Genomic DNA, 19431 nt, shown 5'->3' on the forward strand with positions numbered 1-19431 from the left:
GAAGATTAGAGGAAACCGTTCCTTTAGGTATTTTAATATTCTTATGCAAATATCATTTTTATCATTATGATAATAGAATCTTTTGCATGTGTCGGAGGGAGAAAAAAGGGACTCAAAACTACTCCATTATACAAATATTTGTCTTCTTTCCGTAGAAGATAGAATTGCCGGAATGTAAATGGTATTATTGTAATATGAAGAAGTGGGGAAGCTGTCTGTAATATGTAAATACAGTGACGTGCGTTTACAAAACTCCTGAGAAGTTGTGCACCTGACGTAATGCTTTTCTCACTTGAATGCTTATAGTCGAATTTATAAATACTTCATGATTTCATTCATAGTAAGGTTCACATGTAAGGCACTTCCATTTGCTGGTTAAAATATGTCAAAGCTTCCATTCCTTTCAAAAAGATCATTTAGATAGAGGCGAGAAACAAGCAGCTCACGTACGAACCTTCGGGGTAAAGTTAGAAAATTAGACACTTGGGAAATATTAAAACTTTGTATAGTTTTCCTAGTTAGAACGTTGCAAATATTTTGTAGAATTAGAGAGGGCTATTTATTTTAGTATTTTCGTAAATTTAGAAATATAATAAAAGCACAGAGAAACTACGTATTACAATTACTGTTAACGCCTTTGCAGTAAACAAGGCGTAATAGAAGTACGGGATTTATCTTTGATGTAGTTTTAAGAAACTAAACTAGTTGTTTTACAACCCCAAAAGGACAACAACAGCGTAGTTTCATTCGTTTAGCAGTAGGTACGCGAATGAGGAAACAAATTTTAACCTAATGTCTTTGGCTTTCAAATTCTTCAGTACTTGCACAAATTAACTATAAAATCTGTGGTACTTGGGAAATTTTGATAGGCTGAATTAATGACGGGGCATTTTTGTTCGTCAAATTTTCTTCTCAAATTATTGAATTATTCTGATGGGGGTCTTTAGGGTTAAACACAGAATGATTATCGCGTTTCTAGTAGTATCCAAGTGGTTTGTTTTACCTTGTAAAAGATTGATTCGTATAATTGTTAAACGTAGGGCAATTTATTATATCGTTTATTCTGCTATCAATTTTGCTTTGTCAAATCATTTAAGCGACAGTTCTGTTTAAATTATTGGGCACTTTTATTATTTTTATTAAAATATTGATTTAATTTATTAAAATTTTCAAACATTGGAAAGTAACTTTAAATACAAAAGTGGATGTTAGAAGGGAGCCTTTTGGCCAATTTCAAGGTCGGGCTGCTGTTCGTTGAAAGTTTAGAGGTTCTGCGCTAAAATTATGTGACAAGGTTGCCTTTTAGAGAAAGTTTGAGGATGTGAAATCTGGATGAAGGAGTTTCATTGAAATTTTTGTGATTATTCGAGCAGCCACCGTTTTATCGTTCGTGCCTTGGCTAGCCAGTCCAATTCAATGCAGTTAAATTACGTTCCTTGTGTCCCGAAGGAGAAAGTAGTTAAAAAAAAAAGTGTAGTGCGCTATGGGATTTTAATTGTCACCACCCATATGTTATTAATTTTTGGCTATTAAATTCATTATTTTAATTTGTTGCAATGTTACACATTCATCTACATATAATTAACCCTCTTATTTAAAGAGGTATGTACATTTTAAGGTTATCAACGAAGAGGGTTACCTTTGATTTTTCTTTTAGGGTTTTAATTTCAAGTTCAAGTTCTAATTTCTTAACGGACCAGTATAAATTGAATTTAATTCAACTGTAATGGCCAGCTTAAGTAGTGAGACACTTACCTGCCATTCTGTTAGCGTACGAGAAGTAATTTAATCGGTCATTCTAGATTGGAGTTTTGTTAAACTGGGAATTTCAATGGTAAAGTCAAGTTACTAAGATTTTTGTGTAACGTAACTCAAAATTTTGAGCATTTGAATATTTGTATGATACGATATCTCATTGGGGGACAATTTCTATTTTGCCATTTAATAGTGACAATAAACCAGCATTTATTTTGGTATTTGAATAAATTGATTTGTACTTTTTTTAGTCCCCCCGTATCTTCTCAATTTCATGCGGGGACAGTTTAGTTTGAAGTTGAATGTCACCAACCCTTGATAAGTGCATCGAAGTAAAGAAGATCATTTTACCCAGAACGAACTACCGCTGTATAAGATCCTCAAGCTCTTATTTTGCCTTTAACCCTGAGCTAGTTGGCCATTTAGCGGCGGGTTTGAGAAAACACAGCGCCAACTAAATCGTGTGTTTATTCGAACCCTTTAACGATCCAGATAGATGTCTCATGCTCATGCTTAATCATGATACCTTAAACTCCAAACTCAGCTGCAAAATGTTGAATAATTACAATGGACCTTGGGCAAGTATCCAATAAAAACAACAGGCAAATTAGAAAATACGTCGTTGTGAATGAAACTGAGTCAAGTTGAAAACACACTTATGGGGGCGCCAACAAACACCTCTCCTTGCAGTAGTTCCTCTCTCAACGTGGCAAAAGGCGATTTCAAAACTTCAACGGAACATAGTTCCGCGTTGAACGTGGCTAAAATCTGATTTAAATTTTCAAAGAAACGTAGTTCTGCGTTGACTATGGCAAAAAGCCGATTGCAAGTCTCAACGAAACGTAGTACGGGGCAAACTCTGGCTTTCCTTCTTCAGGTCCTATTGAAGGCGAAAACCCTTGTTCCGAAAATCAAAATTATAACAACCAATCGTAGACAGTTGACAACAAAGACTATCCCCTCAACGTGCGTTAATAGAGGTCGAATAATTTTATAAATGAATTTGTTATCAGACATTAAAAGACTTAAATTCTAGGAAAAAATAAAATTTCATCTCTCTTAACTGTACAGAAAAGGCGATAAATGACATCTACCTGTCAATTAAATTAAGCAGTTTATATATTGTGAATATAACTGACGAAAAGTTAATGACAACAAAAGGGCAGAAAGGTAGCAACACGTTGTTTTAAATGTGAAAAATACAGAACACAAAACAAACGTGTGTCCGAAAAACAAGGAACAGAGCGCGACGATCGTCAGTCTCAATGTGTCAACACTGTATATAGGCCAATCAGAAAATTGTGCCTGAACAGTGATGCAACTACTCACTTATACAACGAACCGCAGTAATTTGATGAATTTTTGAACGCGACGCGGTACGCTTAAACTCGCAAGTGACGTGATTGCCACGACGGATGGTGAAGACAAAGTGCATTTTATCGCGGACACAAAATAATGGTGTTAAGACATATGTCACGTTTCAAAACGCATTATTTGTCCCGAACTTGAGCGAATCTCTTTGTCTTAGGTGGTATATGTTCTTGAATTTTCACTAATTCATAGCGCCATTTCTTAATAAAAAATAGTGATATTTACATTTCTGAAATCAGAAAAAAATGCTATATCAAATAACAAAAAAGTAAAAATGCCTTCCGTAAGTTTCTTTAAAAATTGCTTGAAATGATGTAAAACGTCGATATTTGATGAAATTTTAACATGTCCGTAAAAACAGTCTCCGCAATACCTACCTAGCTCGTGCGGGGAACTCAAAAACAGTAAAAATTTAAGTGCCAAATTCAAATTGTCTGCAGGAAGTTTGGATCACCCGGTATTGTCACTTAATCCAGTCCGTCAATTAGTTTAAAACTACTTCTTAGTATATTTTATTATAAAGATAAGGGGTTTAATTCACTTGAAAAAGGTTGGAGTTCAATTCAAAGTGATTTTTTCAATAACAGGAAAATCTCGAGTGTTACTTATCGCTAATTTGAAACGTTTTGCTTTCCAATTCATAACTTTAGATCCAATCTAGTAAATCGAGCTTTTGTAATTTATTGTTGCAAATGCGCAAATAAATCAAAGCTTATCAATTGCAATCGTCGGAAGCATCAACTACATCCAAACAAGCCTGCGTTATCTAGAAGTACAGTTATGACTACCGTAGATTTCTCAAGGGTGTAATATATTTATAAAGCGCCATGTTATTTATCCCACAATCTTCATTGCCTTTTAGATGACCTTCGATTTTTCACGGCGCATATTCGATTACGGTTAAAGGAGACGCGCGAAATTGCGGTTTATATGAAATCTCTTTCATCCTGATAACTCAATGATATAGTCTTAAACTTTGTTCAGTAACATCGAGATCCACTATTTTCCACTTTCCCGTATAATGTCGTTTTCGTTATGACCGACAATTTTGCATAATTTCAATGGAGGCTTTTTCCTAGGGGATTTTATAACGCCGCTGCAAACAAGGAAGTTGTTGATGTTAGCTCAACGTTTGATAAGTACTCGAGTTAGAAACTTTTAGTGTAAGTCGTTTACCGTGTAAGATTAAAATACATAATTGAGTGACTATAAAAGCTTAGAAAGAATACACATTTAGTTTTAATATTCCTGACGGAATTGCGTCACTTGAACCTTTTTGTCATTTATTGAGGGGGTGATGAAGTAATCAAGAGACTTGCTAATTTTATATGTAAATCAGTATATTGATGTTGGATTTTGGACCCAGATGTTTCTTTAGGCATATATCCGCAAAGCCTATAAATTTAAAAGTAAGTGAGTTGTAAAACGAATCTATCGATAGAGGATAACCGCAGCAGGCTATATCTTGTGTAATTTACATGGTAGTTTGCTTGGAATTGTCACCCCTTTGAATGTACTCGCACTCAATTTACAAAATAGATCTACGAACTTATTTCCAACTGTTTTGAATTTATTGTTAAGACAATCGCATTACATTTAACGACAGAAATATTCTGTTGACAAACTAATAAGAGTTACTTAACAGCTGAAATAAAATAAATTGTTGGTTATTTAGTGAGATAAAACGATTACACACACCATATCAACATCAAATCACAAAGGAAATAAACATTTCATCATTTTTGAACACGGTTATAACAACACTGTTACAACGTTTACAGAAAATCGACGCTTACAAAATTTTTCGCCATCATCCCTAGTGTGAAGAAACGGAGTGTACCTACTACTAAGATTTTAACCCAAAATGGATACTTCTCCAAAAATATCGATAGGTAAAATCAAAGTAAATATTCAAAGAATTTAGAAAAGGAAGAGAGAATTCGTCTAATTCTTTCGTATATAGAAGGAATTTCGGCTGATTTTCAACCACACTTTCTTCTACATCAATCATTAAAAAGTTCGTAGGGCAACATTTAAAATAAAGATCATATAGTGTTTTCAAAATTTCTTGCACTAAATTTCATACAATTCCACAACCTTTCAATATCAGAAACACACGTCAAATTTTAAATATTGAGCGCTTTAAGAGTATAAATGAACATCATTCGATAATCAAACAGCACAATAAATCCCATGCGTTAAGAGAAAACGATTTCGGACATTTTTTCAGCCTAACAAAGTTAAATTAGGAGCTCAAGCACATTTACAAGATTGACTAATTAGACAAACCGTTCAAATTCAAATACCACCAAAATAAAGACATTAAACGCAAGTACACAAGAGATGCAAATAATATAAGCTAGGAACACTATAACTTAGCATCTTTATATAAAGCAATGACGCCCAGTATGTGTTTTCACTTCTTCATAAATCGCTACTTTTTTCATAAAGTGCTCTTCGGTTGCAATCTTTTTTGTATTTAAAACCAATTGTGTTCAGTACTTGGCCATGCTAGGTATAATTACTGTTTCAACCCCTTTTTCTGTAATTTAAATCCTGTAAATTGACCATCTAAGCGAGAATTTGTAAGTATCTTCAATGACAAAATATAATAAGGCTACAGTCACATTTGCTAGTATTAGTTCTGGCCCTGAAGTTCTGTGTGACAATTTTTGATTTTGTATTTTTGTTGTCGGTCAGCTGGTCACACAGCCGTAGATGGTAAAAGCCTGGTTTTTAAGCACCCACTAGAGGATATTTCTATAATTTTAAACGGCCCTTTTGATGTTCGTCAAAGCTAAATACTTTAGAATTCATCACAGAATAAACAAACTCTTGTGCCACGATTCTCCAAAGATTGACAGACGTTCTTCCACTTCATTCCGTTCATTTTAACCAAGATTGATTAGAGACGACAAAGTCAACAAATTGAACAAATTAAAATATCACCAGCCTTTCTCTAGTAAGAAAAAGGGTAATACGAGTATCGAGTATTTCTGTGACAAAAGAGAATCGAGAAGCGATTCCTTTTATAAAATTGATGCATTAAGGAAGTTCGATACCTATTACAATTATCCAAAAGACAAGCAAAAAGATGTCTTCTAAAAGCTAAAAGGAATTGTACAATTCAATTTGACACCAAAGTCTCTCATGTTACAGTAAAAAACAAATTGATATTGTTTTAGTAGCATTTGTGGCGTTCTAGATTTTATGTTCACTGCCTACTTAAATTAACATTAAATTTATTTATATAATTGGCACGACCACTGGAAACGGAAGCAATTTAACTTATTTATGTTTTTGTATCTGTTATTTATTTATACCGGGTATTCGAAAGTGATTGTAGAGAATTTTGGTGTTTTTGATTTAAAGGCATAACGGGTGTTGTTTTTTTATAGTAACCGGTAATAATCTATTGGCGGCCATTTTTGTCCGTGTATATACACGGTGTTCAGCGAGGAATAGAACAGCGCGATATCTCGGAAACGAATGCAGATTTATATTTATAAATGTAAGCTAGGGCCATATATTTTGGGATAAAAAGTTTTTTAATTAAATACGCCAACGCCAGGTGCCGCTACATAACTTAATTCTTTTACATGGAATCGCCTACTTTTTAGAATTTTGGAATTTACAACATATTTGTGATAACTTTACTTATAAATGCTGCCAACCTATCACGTGTACTTCTCGGGGAAAGAATGACTTTTGTAAATTTAACATGATTACCAAATAACGATAATCGGGAATTTACTGCCACTTAGGCAACCAACCATACACTATCTAAAATGGCAACGTTGAAGTGTGTAACTCTCCGGCGGGAATTCGTGTGGGAGGGGCCGCACGGCGTCGCGCATTGTCGTCTTTGCTTCGGCGGTTCTGGCTTGTAGGTAAAATTACAAAAATTGGTAAAACAGAATTTTATGCATTACATACTATATTCTGGCAAACTAATATCTTCAATCTCGTTTTTCTCTCAATTGAAATAAAAACTGGCTTAGGTATAAGGTTAATTTTGCAAGACAAGTTCTTATTTTAGTGATCCAGTTTTGTACACACTGACAAAAAAGGCCCACGTAAACACAGTAAAACAATAAAGCTTAAAGATTTAAATATAGAGGGCGTAGTAGATAAATGTAGATTGGTCCTTAACATATTTAAGGTGCTTGCGGGTACCAAATGGGAGGCTGATCCAGACACCTTACTACAAATGCACCACTCCCTGTTACTATCCAAGATGGAATATGGCTGTGTAGCCTACTCTTCAGCGCGTAAGTCAACCTTAGCCAGACTGAACCATCTCCACCATGCGGGAATAAGATACTCTATTGGAGCTTTTCGCACCAGTCCCATACATATAATGCTTTCCGAGGCAGGTTTCCTCCCACTGTCTCACAGACGCGACAAAATCCTAAGTGGATATGTAGCGGGAATCCGGGCGCAACCGGATCATCCCAACTATAAACTTTTGTTTTCCGGAATACGCGGTTTTCTGGAGAGGCCCACAATTACTAGACCTGCCGGTGTTCGAGCCCACGAACTATTCGCTGCGATGGCAGTTAATATGCCGCCCGTGTTACCATTTGGACAAGGCGAAGTTCCGCCTTGGATGATCCCGAAAATGAAAATCTTCTTAAAACTGGCGGAATACGTTAAAGAAGATACCCCAGTAACAATATACAGAAGCAACTTTCTTGCCTTTCTGGAGGAGCATCGGAACTCAACCATCATCTACACTGATGGATCACGCACAGAATCAGGAGTAGGATGCGCTGTATACGTGGAATACAGGTCGCACGAGTGGACACTTCCGCCTATGACAACTGTATACGGAGCAGAACTGTATGCATTGTGGCAGGCTCTGCTGTATTGTCTAATAAATAGAGGGCACGTGTTTCTGATTGTTTGCGATAGCCTCAGTGTTATGGCCGGGATACGGGACATTTTTTCCCGTGACCCTCTTATTCAGAGAATACAAGCAATGTACACAAATGTTACGAAGTCCGGTAAGGTAGTGGAATTTGCGTGGATACCCAGTCATGTAGGAATACACGGAAATGAACTGGTTGATGCGGCAGCAAAACGTGCAACAAGAGGAACCCGAGTAGATGTCAAGGACCTAAGACCCACGGATCTTAAAGCAGCCCTGAGGCTGGCCGTGGGAAGGACGGCGAAATGGATTCCGCCACTTACGCTAACGCGAACCGAACGCGTGAAAATACAAAGGCTGCGGATAGGACATACTGGACTCACCCATGCTTATTATATACTTCGCGGAGAACCTCCTCCCATGTGTCAATGTGGTGAACGGATAACGGTCGTCCATATCGTATGTACGTGTCCAAATTTTGTCCAAACAAGAACAGCCGCTGCAAATATCACCAGACCTACAGCAGAACTTGCGGGAGCCTACGAGAATAAGAGGAGTGCTAGATTTTCTGAAAGGAAATAACTTATTCAACATGATTTAAGTAATATATTATAAGTATAAGTAAAAAAAAAAAGGCCAATGACCAAGGTGTCGACGCCTTGAAGGAGAAAAAAAAAAAGAATGAAATTATCAATTATAGCCTTAGCCACAACTGTCATTGCTTGTTTATTTGGAATTGGCACGATGATCACGTATTTACTCAATTCACACTGAATGGTTATGGCACAAACATTACCTTGATTAGATTTAACAAAAGGTCCAATAGTATCATTACAAACATCAATACTAGCATTCGTGACAGCACCTCAAAAATATTCGACAATACTTCGACTACTTATGGTATTATATATGACTATTCAATTCATCTGACATTTGTCACATTTCGACCAGTGAAATGCCACAATTTCAAATTGCTGAGCCAATGGGAACAAATTATAGTGATAATTCCACGTGTGGTAATTTCAGCGATAATTCCACTAGAGAAATAGTGACAATTTGAAACGAATGAAGTTACTTTTATTCTGAATACAAGTTACTTATTACAGTTAGAGGAATAAAAAGTACAATTAGAAAAATTAACAGTCTTGCAGTTTTGCACTAAGGCTCCTGAAGAAGAAATTGAAGAATTGCTATCATGTACAACAATTCTGTTTGTTTCATTGTTGTGGGCAACGTCTCGGTTTTCCCTCATCTTCTCCACAATTGATGTATGGTGATTGCTATCAAGTTGAAGATAGGATTTTATCGAACTAACACTGCTGTGGCCAGTTATTTTTAATAATTGATTTTCTCCTACGCCTGATTTTGCTAAATTGGACACTGCTGATGATCGTAAGGAATGGTTCGTTATTTTCCTCCTCTTTATATCTAAACCGGTCTCTTCAGCAGCATGTTTCACCCATTTAGTAATTTCGTTAATACCGACAGGAGAGTTTTTGTACCAATTGCTGCATTCGGTATTTGTCCAGTATGGATTTGGTGTCAAAAAAAATCTGTCCGTTGTAATATTGTCACCTCGTTTTTTCACAAGTAAATGGTACAATCTGAATTAAAAACCATTGATCATGATTACTGTGATTGTTCTAATTAGAAAATACTTACCGCACAGGGCATACAGCAGATTGCGTCGTATTCGGAATTAACCATTTACTCTCGGTAAGTGGTTTTGCTCCGCCTTGCGCAGTTTTTGAAAAAATAGGATTGTACTCAATCCTTCCTGTTGGAGTTCCGGTGTTATCAAGTTCTTCATTGAAAAAATGCGTCAAACAGCGAGCTCCTTCTCCACCACGCCAAGCAAGTTCGTACGACGCTACCATAAAGAATTTCTTTTGTAAACCATCAGGGGTCTCTTCGTTAAATTTTGTAGTTAGAGTAGAACATTCTTTTTCAGTAAGAGACGCCGCGCTCCTTTTCCTTTTCTCTGGCAACGCCTGAAGGGTTTTTCGCATTACATCCCTGGTATCCCTAGCCGTTTTAAATACGAGGTCAGTAAATGGGTTGAACTGAATATTCCATTTATTGAAGAACATTTCTTGCACCATTTTTGCCGTTACATTCCACATCTGCTTTAATACACCTTCTTTGTAACTAGACCCATCCTGTTTCTTCATATTAGCGGCCCAACTTTTTAAAATATTATTAATTTCAAATAAGGACGTTGTCCTATCCAGTTTATAATTCTTTTCGTCCAAAAACTTAGAAAACTGATTCCACACAGAGTCGCGAGATTTTTTTGTGTTGACTGGAATATTTTTCTTAATTTGTTGATCTATTTCACTAACGGGTTTGTCACCAAATCTTTTAGTTTGATTGCTCATCGTAACTAACAAGCTTGGAGCACAATGGAATAAAATCAAGCAAAATGAAACTTAAAGTAGTTAGAGCGCCTAGGTAAAAGTAACAAGAAGTTGATGAAAATTTGGTCACTTATTCTCTGAGAGACGCACTTTCCAATGGTCAAAATAAAAAAGAGATCCTATGTGCCGTTTCTGAGATATTTGACAGTAAAGACAGGGTATTTTAACATGGGCTCTTATGGACAGACTCGGTTTTTTTGTACTAGCGAAGGTGTTTGTATCAAGACTTAAATGAGATGGGTCTCATTCGAAGCGAAATTTTGTGACGAATCTAAATATGCACGGAAAAGTACAGGTTCATGATGAAATAAGGAAGATATTTGCCACCGGCGCGCTATACATTTCGCGTTCAAATCTGGTGACTTTTCCATCAGGTCTAGTATATCATTTCCGAAGCTTTTAAATGCAGGTAAAAGTAACAAGAAGTTGATTTCTGCATTCCCTCTTTGCACTTCGAGAGCGATCTTCTGGCGTAAGAAGGTGGTAGATCTTGGGTCTCAAATGGTCTCTTTTATTATTTGTCCTAATTGTTTGGTGAAGGTCAGTGCTTCCTGTCCCAACACTGCACACACCACTTGACTCCAATCCAATAGTGAAGAAATGTTTGTTTTCTAAAAGTGTGTGATATTTGGTTTTCTTATCTGACCCTGCTTTGCGTATTATCGCTCCAACTCCCGATAGTGCTAGTCGTCGATATCCATGCGTGAAAGTATCTCTTATGGTAACATCCCAAGTTACATGTTTTCCTTGCGTTCATGGTTGCAATGTTCTTCCATCTGGACGACTTCTGTCATTGTGTATCATATTTGAAGGTTCCAAATTGACCGCAAGACCAGCCTGTCTCATTGATCTGCCTATAATGACGTTTATTATTATTATTATTATGGTCGTTGTTTCTTGTGAGAACTCAGGTTCAGGGGTCCAGCCTGGTTAACTAATCGCACGGATTAAAATCAAGTAACGATTAGTGTCTGTCTGTATGTCGCTCGTCTGGTGAAATTATGTCGGGTCCTAAAAAAAATTAAATAAATAAATAAAAAATTCACACACGCACATTGGAAATCTAGAGATAGTATGTAATTCATACGTACCAACATAGCTTATTATTGTGGTCGGTATTTCTTGTGAGAACTCAGGTCTAGCCCGGTTAACTAATCGCACGGATTAAAATCAAGTAACGATTAGTGTCTGGTGAAGTTATGTAGGGTCCTAAAAAAAATATTTAAAAATTTCACACACACACATCGGAAATCTAGAGATTATTATTATTATTATTATTATTATTAGTAGTAGTAGATCTGGATATCATTCCCGAAGCTTTGAAATGCAGTGGTAAGGTTGTTAAACAGCATTCATATTATTATTATAAATAATTTATTGTATAGTTACTAGAGCCATAAAATAATGTTTCTTTTCATGATGAAAGTTTACTTACATGGAATAGGCACCGTAATTGACTAGGAAACAATTTGTAATAATAATTGGAGCTGGATTGTAGCGCAGCTTTGGTAAGTATCATTCACCAACATAGTGTTGGTATGTCAAGTGAAAATATCTTCATTGAGATGTTGTCAATATGGTATTCAGTCACTGTTTTGAAGCTGCACCTTGAGAAGACAAAAACAAGAAATAATTAGATATATAGTTAGTTGGGATGGGTAGTTGTACTCATAGAATTATTACCACTATTTACCACTGAAGAAGAGCTCCAGTTTTTCTATTGTCTTTTTCTGTGTTGTGACGCGAGGTTTGCCGTCTACTTGGACTCCAAGGCAGACAGTTAGCCCCTGCACTTTGTTGGCGTCGTACTCCCTCTTCAGCTCTTCTATGGTGACACCTGCTGCAGCCATTTTTCCAACCATAGCCTTGCTGACTCCGACAGAAAAAAGAGCCTCAAGAGAAGGCATAATAGCTTTTCTCCTTTTGAGTTCAGCTTGACGCTTCAAGAAGTCTCTGAAGGTCACCATATTTTCTCGGACACGGGTTGGAGATACTTTGATGGATGACTGATTCAGAAGTCTATCGAGCACGGAGCAGTCAGTAACAGCATTGTGAGCTGACTTATGCAACTCCTCCCAGTATGGACCAGTGAGGTAGGTTTCCGCTAATGCTGACTGCTTGCACACTTTGCCTTGCTTCAAGAGAGGCATTGTATCAGAAAACCCGGCAACACACTCAGCAAAAGCTTTTACTTCACCGTGCTCTTTGAGAAACTTTATTAATCTTGGGGCATCAAAGCGGATGATATTGTGCCCAACCAAGAAGACAGAGTCGCCACACTGCTGCAGAAAATGTAACAGCTGGTTCACAATTTCTTTCGGAGGAGTTGTGGAAACACAGACGCCATGGTGATAAAGCTTCCCGGCTGTCATTTTGAGACCAGTCACCTCTGCTGCTTTCACATGAAAGTTCTTTTTGGGGATCATATACCAGGACTTCTCCATGCTTCCACACTTGACGGCAATTTGAACAATTTCATCAGCAGCTTGAAAACCAGTTGTTTCCAAATCGATGATGACTGGGACACAACTTTCAGTCGGTTGGAGAGCATCAGGCAACCAGGCACTGCCGACAGAAACCGCTGCAGAAGCACGTTCCATAACATTGCCCATGCCACTCTCGTATGTCAGGCCTTCATTATTGTTTGTTGCTTTCCAACTATTCTTCATTTTGTTATGGAGACGTCTTGCCTTGATGTCAGGCCTGGCTTGGGAAAGAGCTTTGACCATTTTACGGTGTTGAAGTTTCTCTCTAGTTCTGAATACAGAGGGCGACAATGTTGCTTTCTGGAAGACAGCCTCAGCGTACGTCGATCCCAAGTTCTTCTCACACACAGCTGCTGAGACACGGAAAAAGTTTGCTTCCGTGCCACAATAGTGTCTTGATTTGGGAGCACGAGTAACACACATGTGATTAAAACTCTCATTTTGTTGAGTTGAACCACAAGGAGCCAGTGTGTGGGCCATCGCTGCTTGTCCAGACAGAAGAACATGAAGAGCAGCACGCCATCCAGGTTGATCAGTCTCACTGAATTTCTTCTGCCTCGGAAGACCCTTGTAAACATAGTTGTCAGGGTCTTCTTTGGCTTTGCACCAGTCACTGCATTCTTCATGCTCTCCGAAGCTGTGATTCTCAATGTTCATGATGGCAGCACGAACGCCTTCGACATCGCCTTTGTTCTGTTTTATGGCATATCCAAGTTGTCTCTTCAGATGGGCAATGTGAGAAGTTTGTAGCCACTTATGTGTTGTCTTCAACTTGTAGAGAGCATTGTTGAAACCAGACATGTTATGGTTCAAGTCGACCACTTTCTCAATGGGTGTAGAACACTCTCTGAGAAGCGCTGCTATGGTGGAGGAGTCTCTGTCTTCGATGAACTGGCCAACCACAACCCCAGCTTCTTTCAGGTCTGGGTTGTGTGCTATCAGCTTTACAGCAGAATGCGGCTCCATGCCCTTGGCACTACCTTCATAATTTCTGGCACACTTGTGATCACCTTCCTTGGCACCAAGAGCACACTTTCGGCAATAATTACTGACAACATCATAGCCAAGAATCTTGTTTGAGTGAAGGCCTATCATCGATCGGCGACCACTGTGGCTGTTGTAAGAACGGCCATTGCCTCTCTTATCCCATCCCATGTCAAACTTGACACCAATACTGACAGCATCATTGAGGCTGAAGATATTAAAAAAACATATTAGAAGAAATTGTGCATACAATAATTGGATCTGAAGAGAAGATTTTGCGAATAATAATGCATACCTGACTCTGCGTGGAGTCGAATTTACATCAGTAGTCTCATTTTGAGGAGCAGGGTCATCAGGTTCGGAGTGAACTGGGCTAATCTCCATTGCATCCTTATCATTTTCGCTGAAAGTCCTGGAATGTACACAAATAGATTAGATAATGAAAATATTCTTCAAATATACAACACAATCAAACCAGTCCTCTGCTGACCCTGGACAAGCAGGGAGAAAACAAGTTAGTTCCCTGTTGGAAAAACCAGAACAAACATAGGCGACGAAAACCAAAAGGGAATTTGCATACCTTCGTGACTGGGATATGTCCATGGCCATGTTTTTCTCAACCAGAATAGCTTCTCTGCAGGACTCTTTGACCACTTCTGCTAGGACTGGCCCAACTCGGTCCTGGGCTCGGATTATAGTAGATCGATATACTGGAGGCAGATTCAGCACAGAGAAGAACTTGTTCAGTACCTCAACACCCAAACCACAGTCCTGTAGGCCTGTAAAGCAACCAAGATGGGGTTAGACCAACCTACAAAAAAGGAATTTCTCCCTGCGCGAAAGAGATAACAATTATAAAATCCATAGCTTGGTAGCAAGCAAACTTACCGGCAGCAGCTTTCAAGTTTACGGCGTACAGCGAATGGCCAAGGTCGTGGGGAGAAGGGACTTTCGAGTCTGTGCTGATCTGGTGCAGATCCAAACAGTTGTGGCATCTTACATGAAAGATGGAGGCCAGACCGTGCCGTTCCTCCTTTTCAAGAAAACGTAAGCTAAGTGCTTGGTCGCACAGATTACACCACAGAGACTCGCCAATAAGTTGAGGTTTTACAATACGGCGGCCTAGGCAAACAGACGCTCCTGGGTCCTGTTCCTGTTGCTCCTGCTCAGCGCGTATCTTTGACCGGGCCTCTTCCTCGCGACGCTTAGCGTGCCGCAGTAACTGAGCTAGGACAATTTTCTCCTTCTTCTGCTGCGCACTTTTCTTCACAAAAGGCATGGTGGCTTTCGGAAGGAACACCAAAACCAGCGATAATTATAAAGACACGCAACCGTCTTGTTGACACACTGATCCGCTCGAGATCAAGATAGCGGCTGGGGATCTCTGACGCCAACATCGAAAAACCAAATCCACTACACAGACTTCACGTAAAACGCCAAATTATTTAGTTTCCCGACATTTACATACGTCTCGCATACGTTTTGATTAAAAATAAATATATTCGTTTAGGATTTACCGCTTACACTGTGAATATTTAGTCGCGGTGTGTCGGCAAAAGTTTAGTGTCCAAAGGTTTGAAACAGGGCCGAAAACTAGGGAGACTAGTCAAGTTGACTACTGTATATACCTTTTTAAAAATCACGTATAACGTTTGCATTGTGCTGAGGTACAAAATACCACTCATATCGTATTTCTAATTATGTTTCCTTCATAAAAACATTTTTTTGGAGACTTTTGCCGTAAGTAATAGGTAAACCGAGTACATCGCTTGACTTCAGCCGAACGCGCTCTAACTACTTTAACCGTAATTTATTTTGACGGTTATTGTAGTCATGGAAATAATCCCATGGGCTTCGGGATTATTACGTGTAAATATATTAATTGGCGTGGATAATTACGCTTAAAGTTTCTTTTGATTCATTGAATAGTCCTCCGAATACCATTCGTAGTCGAAGTATTTGTAGATTATTTTTGAGCTGCTGCTCCACTCATGCTAGTTACGCTTTTTAATACCACTCGCGCAAGCGCTCGTGGTATTAATCAGCGTAACTAGCATTCGTGACAGCACCTCAAAAATATTCGACAATACTTCGACTACTTATGGTATTATATATGACTATTTGGCGTATTACAGAAAATACTCGGCTTTAAGAGCAAACAAGTCTTCTGCAGAAAAACGCTTCTTTTTAAAATATCAGAACGGCCGTTGTATAAATCAGGTTGTTGGGATTAACACATTTGGTAATCTACCTAAAATTATTGCTTCATATCTAAAACTAGAAAATCCGGAACTATACACTTGTCATTGTTTTCGGCGATCGTCGACTACTTTGCTTGCCAACCGAGGGGCCAATCTTGTGGAAATCAAGCGGCACGGTGGATGGGTTTCGTCAAGCGTAGCAGAAAATTATATTGACGAATCAATTGCTAATGAACTTGAGACGACAGCAAAAATTCTGACGTCTAAGCCGAGCACTATTACTGCCAGTACTTCTCACCAAAGTAACGTTGTTAATATTCAACAACTAAACAGCGATGAGATGCAAATACCTTCCACACCCGGTGTCAATTTTTATAATTGTTCTTTTGGCACCTTTAATTTGTATAATAAATAAGTAATGTTCAATTTATTAAAATACATTTTTCTTGTGTTCTGGTAGTTTGTATAGAATATACCTTCTAACCTATAAAACGCAAAATAATATAAATAAGCTTTACACCAGTTAGTATCTTACCCACTTTAAGACGATAAGCTCATCAACAAATTAACCGCTTAATGTAAAAAAACGTTCCTATGAAATTTCAAACACAAATTATTATAATGTGGAAGCGTGGAAAGGCGATGTGATTCTTACTTAACCTAACTAACTTCCTTGGTGTGGTGTGGGTGTCACTTCGCTCACCCGCGAAATTCAAACTTGACATTAGTATAAAAGCACTTTTGCACTGCTTTTATGTCCGTAGAAAAAATTTTGTATGCACCACGTGTGTAAACTAGCTTTAAGACATTCGTGCAAACATTTTCCTTGCACTCATGTCTTAAAGCTTCTGTTTACACACTTGATACATAAATAACTATTTTTCACTACTAGCGTCTGATGGCGTGATTATTAACCCTTTTTCCACTTGTAAAATAGGCTTTCTCGGCATTTGTTCAGAGTGGTTAATAATGTGGACATTATTAACTAGTAGTCAATAATGAGAACTGTCACGCTGTCACTTTTAGAAAACACAACCCGAAATTTGGCTCAATAAACGTTAGGCAAGTTCTCTAAAATGAATAATTACCACCATCCGCCATTTCCAGAGAAATTACATACCTACAATTATCACATTTTGAAAAAATTCGAACGAAATTACTCTTTGAAAGATAAAAAGGTGCAGTTACTAAGAATAACGTTATTGTTAAACGAAGCTCCAAAACGTACTAATATCCCCGAAAATATTAGCATTATCATTGACATCCTAAGTAATGTATCATCCTTCATAAAAGATGACTGCCCTGGCTCACCAAGCCTCGGTTCAATATTGGACAAAGCCTCTGGAATTACGATTCTATACCATTCCATATGGCCAACGACCCAGAGCTCGTTACCAAATTAATATTCAACACCTCAGGCTGCAAATTATTGGTATCTCATAGTCAACTTTTAGTTTTCATTTGTTTGTAATTGTTATTGCAACGCGGTACGAGGTGTCACAGGGTTTCTGGGGGGATTTAATTTATTTTAGAATATTTTGTGTGTGTTTTCTCAGTTCATGGCGAGATTTTATTTTTATTTGGCATACGTTCAACTAATAAATACTCGTTTGTCTTGTGGGTCAATTTGTTGACTCTTTACATGCTGCAATTACCCTTCCTAATTCCAGTAAATGCAGACAAAATAGCTAGGAATTGGGTGGCGCCCGGAAAACTTAGTATCGAAGCACGAAAGTAAGTATAGGTGGCTGGGATTTGACTGAAACATTTTCTATGATCAGTGGTTATCACAATTTTGTAATTCACTTACCTACTACCCTGAGTAAGAACATCTCTCTCTACGCTGTTACATTTTTGGCTAACAGAGCTAGCTGGCCGATCAGCGGCGTGTGTGTTTCGCACATGGTAAAATATTATAGTGCCCTGCCTTCACAGCTTGCGCGTTATATATACATATAAATAAAGTTAGTTGTAATTGAAGGGTATTTTGTTTACTTATAAGCTTACGTATATATGGAGTTGAGGGAGGAAAAAAGTGTTTCCTAGTGCAGCTTTCGACCCTCAAAACGGGGCGAGAAATGATATTTTCTTAAGAGGTAGTAGGAAAAAATAATTCCACACTCCTAACATCAACTAACTAAAATGCTCAAGATCACGGTCTTCTTGCGTAACGAAGCCCAAACCAATCGTTACTATACCGGGTGGTCCTCGTAAACGGCGAACTCCACTCCAAAATTCCGGTTGCTTCGTTACACACTCCCCTTTCTTCGGGAAGAAAAGAGTGAAACTATTCGGCACGGTATAAAAATAATTCCTAAAACAAAAAAACTCGGGGCGGGAAACAGGCACAAATATGGAAACCCGACTGATAGATTCATTGGTTTATTATTTCTCTCCTTTGTCTTTACATCACAAAAATTTGTCATCGCGGTGGCCCTCTCAGGGCAAAATGTCCCTTAGGGTCCCGGGCTTCCGGCAGTTTCGGACAGCAGGAGCACCGGGATGACAGTCTCCCGACCACCTCGCACCTGGAACAGAAGATGGTGGCCAACGCCCACATCTCCAACATAAATGGACAGCCAGATTGGGATTCCGGGTACTTGTCACCCGCAGCAGGAGTTGGCGTTTCAAATTTCGGCCGTTGTCGCGCAGCGTCACCCGCACTGGTTCACCCATTCCGGGACTTGTCTGAATACCTACCGAACGGGTGGTGCGGGGGAAGGGCTCGGGTGCCCACTGACCGGGTGGTTGCCTCATTCCTCGGTGTTGATTTTTGTCTCGCCTTCTCCAAGCTTTCAATCCAGTCTGGAACCTCTATCTCTGTATCGGAAATTCTAAAAAAAATAAGAAACCCCCCTAACTTAGTCGATTACGGCGATGTAATTAATAACTATTGAATATATCGCAGCATAACACAGCAAAATGGAAATAAAATGTATTTTTATTTATTGACTAAACTCAATCTGACATATTTTTATTTTATTATTCAAAGCCAACCTATAGATAAAAGGAGTTCTAAACTGTGATCTCCAACACTCCGCCTCAATTCCTATCGATAATGTTCGATTGGTAATTGCAAGTTCAAATCCATTGGTTTCGGACGGCAAGGGGCCGGGATGACAATCTCCCGACAACCCCGCACCTGGAGCAGAAGATGGTGGCTTGTGGGGCCGGGCATGCCCTACGCCAATGTCCGATCCTCCCACATCTCCAGCACAAATGGATCGCCAGCTCGGGGTCCCGGGCACTGGTCACCCGCAGTAGGGGTTGGCGCTCCACATCTCGGTTGTTGTCGCGCAACGCCACCCGCACTGGTTCCCCCACTCTGGGACTGGTCTGAACGCCTA

At 38.7% G+C, this 19431-nt stretch overlaps 3 protein-coding genes across 3 annotated transcripts; 1 reads left to right on the forward strand and 2 right to left on the reverse strand.

The window, feature by feature from the left end:
- Window positions 1-7486: 7486 nt before the first annotated feature.
- Window positions 7487-8578, forward strand: LOC116164085. The gene has a single exon (XM_031478212.1). It carries the CDS (start codon window positions 7487-7489, stop codon window positions 8576-8578), a length of 1092 nt encoding a protein of 363 aa, XP_031334072.1.
- A 511-nt stretch (window positions 8579-9089) lies between these two features.
- On the reverse strand, window positions 9090-10506 carry LOC116164086. The gene is made up of 2 exons (XM_031478213.1): window positions 9659-10506; window positions 9090-9600 (listed from the first exon to the last, which is right to left on the reverse strand). The coding sequence occupies exons 1-2, from the start codon at window positions 10372-10374 to the stop codon at window positions 9090-9092; spliced, it is 1227 nt and encodes a 408-aa protein (XP_031334073.1). The 5' UTR covers window positions 10375-10506.
- A 171-nt stretch (window positions 10507-10677) lies between these two features.
- Window positions 10678-14054, reverse strand: LOC116164088. The gene is made up of 4 exons (XM_031478214.1): window positions 12107-14054; window positions 11849-12020; window positions 11505-11622; window positions 10678-11424 (listed from the first exon to the last, which is right to left on the reverse strand). The coding sequence occupies exons 1-2, from the start codon at window positions 14052-14054 to the stop codon at window positions 12001-12003; spliced, it is 1968 nt and encodes a 655-aa protein (XP_031334074.1). The 3' UTR covers window positions 10678-11424; window positions 11505-11622; window positions 11849-12000.
- Between the last annotated feature and the right edge of the window lie 5377 nt (window positions 14055-19431).

Source organism: Photinus pyralis, unplaced genomic scaffold (assembly GCF_008802855.1).
Source record: "Photinus pyralis isolate 1611_PpyrPB1 unplaced genomic scaffold, Ppyr1.3 Ppyr1.4_LG2, whole genome shotgun sequence".
Taxonomy (NCBI): Eukaryota; Metazoa; Arthropoda; class Insecta; order Coleoptera; family Lampyridae; genus Photinus; species Photinus pyralis.